This window comes from Sphaeroforma arctica (genome assembly GCF_001186125.1).
Source record: "Sphaeroforma arctica JP610 unplaced genomic scaffold supercont1.1199, whole genome shotgun sequence".
Taxonomy (NCBI): Eukaryota; class Ichthyosporea; order Ichthyophonida; genus Sphaeroforma; species Sphaeroforma arctica.
Genome location: NW_014039359.1, coordinates 1 through 7,629, shown reverse-complemented (window position 1 = coordinate 7,629; position 7,629 = coordinate 1). Strand labels below are relative to the sequence as shown.

Sequence of the window (7,629 nt, the reverse complement as noted above, 5' to 3'; positions counted from 1 at the left end):
GTCAAGCAGGTATTCATGGCCTTGCATTTGACCTTACGTTAGATGCTAGCTATAAACTACATACAGCCGAATCTTTGCTGTATCTGTACACTGGGCAATATGATAGAATAAGTGACGAGAACGATTGTATTTAATTCCATATGCGCCTGTAGGTTGGCACTATACTGCGATAAAGTCCGATAAAGTCCGATAAAGTCGAGAGGTTTTGCTGATTTATACTCTATTCCTAAATATTTACATATCTTTGTACATTTTGTCAGTTGTCCACCTGGCATATAGAAAACCAAACGACATGGTTAAAACTAAATGTAGCTTGCATAAACACACATAACACACCTTCTGGTTAAAACTAAATGTAGCTTGCATAAACACACATAACACACCTTCTCCACGTTTCCATTAAGGCCAACAACAACGGAATCCAATTGATTGCAGCACCGCTTCCGGATATCTAGTACTATATTCTCCTCACTGACATCACAGGTTATATCGCGCACATTGACCTTTTCTGGGATAGTCAAGTTAGCAAGCTCTCTGAGCCCGACTGTATGAGAATCATGTCCATGTGCATCTATACACTCCCAGATAACTATTATAGTATGTACAGTTGCGGTCCCTGTATCACTTCCTGGACATGTAGACATACACGTACTACTAGTATCGGCCTCCATTTTGTCCGCACATGTGTGAGAGTTTGTATTAGCATAAACTTTGACTCGTGATGTTTCAGTACCTTGTAGATTCATACATCGTTGATAGCAGACAGTTGTGTGTATGCTATACGCTGGTTGTGTTAACCAGAGAATGGCAGTAATAGACTTGTTATCCTGATACGCTGTCAGATGCCTACAGGAGACTGAGTGCTTCATGATATATAACAAATAATGTGTGTCCGCGTGTGATAGGTCAAACTCACGCGCAGTGCAAGCTCCGAGAGGAACCAGCTAGGTTTGCGGGTACTGAATATTGCTATGCAAAACACTGGCTAGCTGGGCGGAGTGTCTGTGACTGTGACTCTGTATTCCAACTCACTTTCACGAAATTTCCCGATTCCCGCCCCGTGCCATGATTATTTGATCTGCGTTGATTTCAAAAGGCTACATATGTTTTTTACTATTTTTTTACATTTTTTTTACCAGCAGCGAAGCAGTCCAAAACATACACAAAAGCTATCAGCATGTGGGGGAGGTCGATTGGTGATTCATAGCTACGTACTTGATTGAGTTGGATAAGTGTGTGATTATATTTGTATCGTAGAAGGCATCTTTTAGAAACTGTTTCTATGCCAGGCGTAGTGGGGTACATACTGTGATTACCAACCACTCGCCCATATATGCCATAGTGTTCTATGTAGTAGGCTTGAATTTTTTTATACATTTTTTAACCAACAGCGAAGCAGTCCAAAACATACACAAAAGCTATCAGTGTGTGGGGGAGGTCGATTGGTGATTCATAGCTACGTACTTGATTGAGTTGGATAAGTTTGTGTTAATATTTGTTTAGTAGATGGCAATTTTTAAAAACTGTGTCTATGCCAGGCGTAGTGGAGTACTGTGGTTACCAACCACTCGCCCATATATGCTGGGTTGTTATTTTGGAAGGCACAGGGTCAAGGGAGATGCCCAAGAAGGTGCATAGTTTCCACTAGTACGGAATATAGGTCACGCCATCGCTTGGTAAATATAACGGTGAGCGGTGAAATCAGCGACGACCTGACCATATTGTAATATGTTAGGTTGTTATCATGAAAGGCACAAGGTCAAGGGAGCAGCCTGAGGCCACGTCATCGCTTATTAAAACGGACTCAAAGGGGGCATCAGTATATACTACACGATGTATGGCCATTTATAAAAAAGAACTGTATCAACACTCCAAAGGAGTATGCAAGCGTATACCGTTTTAATTTCCGATTTATAAACGTTTTTGAAAGTGGATTTTTAATGCCATAATTACCAATGGCTTGAATCCATTTATGTACATATCGGTGTATGCATCAGGGTTTGAATTTGACCCACTACCGACTATTATTATTAGTTTACATTTGTATTCTAATGAATTGACCCACGTCTGACGTTCCACGATCGACTATTTTTATTTATTAGTTGCCTGCTTGCCGCCTTGCCTTGCCCTACATATTTTTCTCTTTTGTTTTTGTTTGGTAAAAACAAGAGAGAAAAATAATACAAATTATTTTTAGAAGTCAGTAAAAAATATGTAAATAAATACAGAACTGAGAACTGAGAGTCTGAGAGTGAGAAGACAGCCGCACTGCTGAGAAGGCCGTGAATCGTGAGGCCCGTGAGACTGTAAATACGTAAAGCTTTGGCATTGTGTTGTTAAAAAAAATAAAAGAGTCCTGTTACCAACAGCTACATTGATTTACAATATATATTTATAAATAATCTCCAATAGCTCGTGAGGATATTTACCAAATCCAATTAAATATGCTATTTTTAAAAAATAAAAAGAATACAGTAATCCGACGATTAAGAGTCTTTGAGAGGCTGAGAGGCTGAGAGCCCAGGACCTAGAGAAAAGTCGAATTAAAATTTTCTGGAAATTACAACCACTATATATTTAAGTATATGTACGCAGTGCACTGTAGACTGTAGACCCCCGTAGTCTGGAGTCTGTACTCTGTACTCTGTAGTCTAACTCTATACGCGAGTGTATTCACGGTGTAAAGATTTGTATGTATTTGTGCCTGGGTCCTGGAGGCTGGAGCTAACCTCAAACCGTTTTCCGTTAAGACTTTTAAAAAAGCGAATAAATATGCGTTTACGCTCAACTTTTATTCCATATGCAGTCCTTGTAGTCTTATAGATGCACCTTGCGGGTCTAATTATTTGAGTGTTTACCGTTTTTACTATACAAACCAGCCCTATAAAAAGAACTTAGGTAGGCTCTCCAATCACATTATAACCGTTATAACTTTAAAAAATATATGCGTTTACGATCAACTTCTATTCGTACCCCCATAACGTAATGAGCTTAGCCCTGGAGTCTCAGAGTCAGAAAGTCTCAGATCTCTCAATTCTCAGGATATGAACCTCGGAGCCTCAGAGCCTCAGAGCCTCAGACTCAGAGTCTCAAGAGTCTCACACAACACGTCTCAAGTCGCTCAGAAGTCAGACCTCAGTACTATGTAAATATCTGCTAAATGTACAACGCTCAGTACAACAGTAGTAAGACCAATGGAATGAGAGGATCAGGGGCCAGGGTCGATTCTATTGTCTGCATTTATGGGGTTTTTTAATGCACTGTTTATTTAGTATTTTCATGACCCTCTGGCCTCTACTACTACTCTCTCTCTCTAAAGAAAGAGAGCAGGAAAAAATGGCACAACGGACTAACCACTAGCATCTGTTACCAGTAGGACCGATTTTTTTTTCAGCGGAGGATGCCATCAAGATGGCCGTGATATTTATTTTTGTTAAAATATGTAACATTTACGTCTGACAGTGAGACAGTCGACAATCTTCAATCCGACAGTATTTATATTTAGCATTGAGCTCCCCTAAGCAAATCAAATGGTCGTACTATGGTTTACAGTTTTGCGCAATTTTAAGGTTTATACTGTCAGTCACTGTGAGACTGTGCGTCGGTGACTCAGTGACTCTATAGCTGTGAGAGTAGTATACTGTTTGAGTGCTGCAATTTGCTCATCGGCAACATAGTATGTCATAGGCGAACACACATATCGCGAATATTGTCAGATGACTCCAATGTCCAGTCCCCACTCCCAAAAGCATATCATTGTATTATACATAAAAAGTAGAGCCATTTGGCGAAATTATATATAAAAAGTAGAGCCATGATATTGAGCGAGAATGTTGGTGATATTTCAGTGTTTGGAACCTACGACTCAAGAGCTAAGCTCAACAAGTTATAGGGGCACGGAATATAAGTTCCAACTTTAATGTTAACTTTTTTTATTTTTAAAAGTTCTTACTTTTATTTAGGACAAATCAACTACAAAGTTATTTTGGAAACTGCACTCAATAAGCTGTCCGATCGCTTAAAATTTTAGGCCACGACAATGATAGTAGGGAATCAAAAGAGATTGAGCGTTTCAGTTGTGACGACTGTCACCTGAGTGACCTGAAAAATGCACCTATCATTTATGGAAGGGTACTATCGAGATATAAAAGTTACAACTTTAATGTTTATTCGAGGCATATTAAAAGTTACAACTTTTAACGCATTGAGCTTAGTTCACGAGTCACAAGTCGCGAGTCGCTGTGGACTGTGGCCTGTGGCTATGAGCAGTCACTTATGGGCCTGTGGCCTGTGGGATTGTGGTTCTGTGAGTCTGAGACTCTGAGTCCTGGGAATCCGGGAGTCTGGGACTCAGAGTCTAGGGCTCCGAGTCTGGGGCTCCGAGTCTGGGGCTCCGAGTCTGGGGCTCTGGGGCTCTGGGGCTCCGAGTCTGAGTGTGGGACTGTGGGGTACAATTTTTTATCTAAAGAGTAACCGGATGACTCACAGTTTGCATTTTTTTGAATTAAAATTGATCTTGATGTATCAAATTGACAATGTGTGTGATAAAATGATTGGATGATTTTAAGCGGTGGATGCACAAAATTTCTGGCAAATTTACTGATTGTCATCACTCTTCAGTCATCACAACATTCAGTTTTCAATTTTCTCATTTCACAAGTCAATTGCCCTAGCCATTTTTTGTAAAATTCTGAAATCTAATATGTATTTACAATGATCTGGGTGATGTAAATATACAGTATCCACTCTTCTTGTTTTTTAAACCATGTATAATCTCTATTCTATAATATAAATTGGCTGTTGACTGTGAGTGTTGACTTGAAATACATGTGTATGTACGGTATTTATTGTATAAATACAGTATACATACCAGGCACAGTATATAGGACATTTTTATCAGGCCATGTCCGTAAAGTCCCACAGTTCCACTCCGAGTGACCGAGTCCCACAGTCCCATTCTCCCAGACACCCACTATGTATTTATTTACTATAAATACCTCTTGAAATGTTTTATTAATAAAATAATTAGAACTAGTAGGAGTAAATAAAAGATAGAGAGTAAAAAGCACAAGTGAAAAAGAATGGGTATGTAATGATGTATGCGTGTATGTGTCTGACTGTGTGACACTGTGTGTACAATAATATGTGCACACCTTTTTTCAGATATTTTTTAATATGTGTCGCTCTGATCTGGTCATACACCGTTGCCGTATCTCATCTATCATCACAACAAAACACTATTTACCCTAAATTGTATAAAAGGACACAATTGGCTTCATTCTTGTTCACATTCACACACAATCGCTTCTAAAAGTCAGTCGAACAAAGAACAACATGTACAAAACTGCTCTTAAAAAAGAAACCTGTGACTATCACAATAACGCTGGTCGAGTTTTTGTGACAAGTCATGGTCAGGCAACAGCAACCACATGCAACCCAACACGAGCACGCTCCCCAGGTATGGCTCTTGGCGGCTTTCAGTCACCATCGAAGAAGGCGAATAAACAGTCTTACAGCGTCGGTAGCGTCGGCAACGTTAACAGACCGCAAACAGTAGCTCATAATTTCCTAACCTACCAACGAATGGAGATGGGTGGTCTGACAGCCAAGAATTATTCAACCAGTCTGACATCTAAGAAACATACAACCAAGAAACAGACGACCAAGAAAGATACTAGTACACAACAGCCTGCGAAGTCACCAAGCTTAAAGTGGACAAGACGGAGTCTCAATCCTTTCAAGAAAGAGAAGAACTATATGGATCTGGTAGATAGCTCCATGGCCTCAGCGTTGGTGTTGTGTCCAACAGACCAGAAGGAGAAACCGTTTGATACAACAAGTCAGAGTGCTATGAGCGTGCTTAGTATCTATGTTTGAGGGTTGAAGCGGAACATAAACTGCAACCTAAAAGCTCTATAGGCCTTACACACATGCAAAAGTGCCCACTCCTATCATTAGGGGGAGTATATATTTCTCATGGTGTTTAAAGTAGCATTATGCACTACGCCAGGTTCGGTGCTGTCGATTCGTATTCGACTTCGGAGAATATCAAAGTATGATAGCAAACTGGAAATAAAATAATATATATAATCGTTTTAGTCACTGATTAGAAATCTGTCAATACATTTGTGCATCACGCTAGCTGGCAGAATCTAATTTTGTGAACTTATTTGCGTGACGCGTGTCAGTATTAGATCCAATCAACGAGTCCACAACGTCACCTACAGTGTTATACCGTTTACATCGTTATATACAAGCATATGCCACGGTGTATAGAGAGCACATACTTGCTATCTTGTGTGGGAATACTATAGACGAAATTTGCTGTGGGCTTTTGCACGTGTTCGTTGATTTTAAATACATACTGTTTCGATTAAAGTTCGTCGTTATGTCTTTCGCTTTGAAAGTAGAACAAAGTCATGAGGCAATATTGAGTTTGGCACCTACAATTCTACCTCTGTCATATCGCTACATAGTATCTTCGAAAGCATACGGAAAGGTGAATTTATGAAGTAAACCACGCATGATAGATCTCAACGAGTAAACGCTTCTAGTATTGGGAAACCGAAATTAGCGCTTGCCGGCAGTTGCAAATAGATCAGAGACAATCACAAAATTTGGTTTGTTTATGTCTATCGGAAGGTGTTCTTACGTCTTTGATTCGGCATAGTACCATATCACGCTGTACTAAAGTATGCTTCGCCGAGCCTAGCGATTTGCTTTTATACTATATATTTATTTATATAAATATATTATATTTACATTTTTATTTGATGTCTAAAAAGATAATTATTTATTATTTATGTGTTTCTTATCAGTCGCGATCTGCCCAATGGGGCGATAAATGTGAAGAAAATCTCAATTGACTGCCATCGACAATTCGACAGGGCCATCCAACGAGCCTTTTCTTCAAAGTTCAGGATGATCATAGCCTTTATTCTGACAGAAGGCTATGAATTTTAAGATTTCATCAGTAAGCAATATATAGCGTGACCAACTATATATATAGCTTCAGCTACTGACGTTATCGTTTCTCACACAAAATTAAACGCTCTTGCGCCTCTTTGCAGGTGGATATATCTGCAGGTTAGATGCATCGTTACACAAAACTAGTGTATGTAAAGTACAGTGATCAGCTAACCTTTATGCTTCCAATAAGCAGCCAGATCACACAACACTGGAGAGACGTTTGAGTACATTGCATTTGATGTACGCTTTGTCTATCGCTTACAGTACAGGCACAGGCATATACACATACTACCGTCCTTAGCGTACGAAAATACCTCGCGTACGTTTTACAGGCTACCGTTATATCTGTACTACAAGACACATATAGTCGTGCAAACAATGTCAGTTTGGATACTAGGTGTTGATCAGGAATTAGTGGACAAACTCAAGTATGTACTTGAGAAGTGGGAGGATGTTTCTAAACGAACAAGCGGTATGTCGTGTATGTGGAACGTGATAAGGACGCTATATGTTGACATCTTCAGTGCAGATCTAGCAAACCTTATGATATTCTCATCGATAGCAAGCATACTTTTATTGCCAATTGCGATACTGGTTTGATATTATAGATTATCACATTAAATCACGTACGTTCAGGCATACATAGAGAAACTATTTACA

At 39.5% G+C, this 7,629-nt stretch overlaps 2 protein-coding genes across 2 annotated transcripts; one reads left to right on the top strand and one right to left on the bottom strand.

Annotated features, from left to right (window-relative positions):
• Positions 1–256: 256 nt before the first annotated feature.
• SARC_10298 (hypothetical protein) lies at positions 257–1,061 on the bottom strand (the record flags this gene model as incomplete). Its single annotated transcript, XM_014295663.1, has 2 exons — positions 384–1,061; positions 257–268 (listed from the first exon to the last, which is right to left on the bottom strand). Exons 1-2 carry the CDS (start codon positions 867–869, stop codon positions 257–259), a joined length of 498 nt encoding a protein of 165 aa, XP_014151138.1. The 5' UTR covers positions 870–1,061.
• A 4,224-nt stretch (positions 1,062–5,285) lies between these two features.
• SARC_10297 (hypothetical protein) lies at positions 5,286–6,095 on the top strand. Its single transcript, XM_014295662.1, has one exon. It carries the CDS (start codon positions 5,335–5,337, stop codon positions 5,875–5,877), a length of 543 nt encoding a protein of 180 aa, XP_014151137.1. The 5' UTR covers positions 5,286–5,334; the 3' UTR covers positions 5,878–6,095.
• The last annotated feature ends 1,534 nt before the right edge of the window (positions 6,096–7,629 follow it).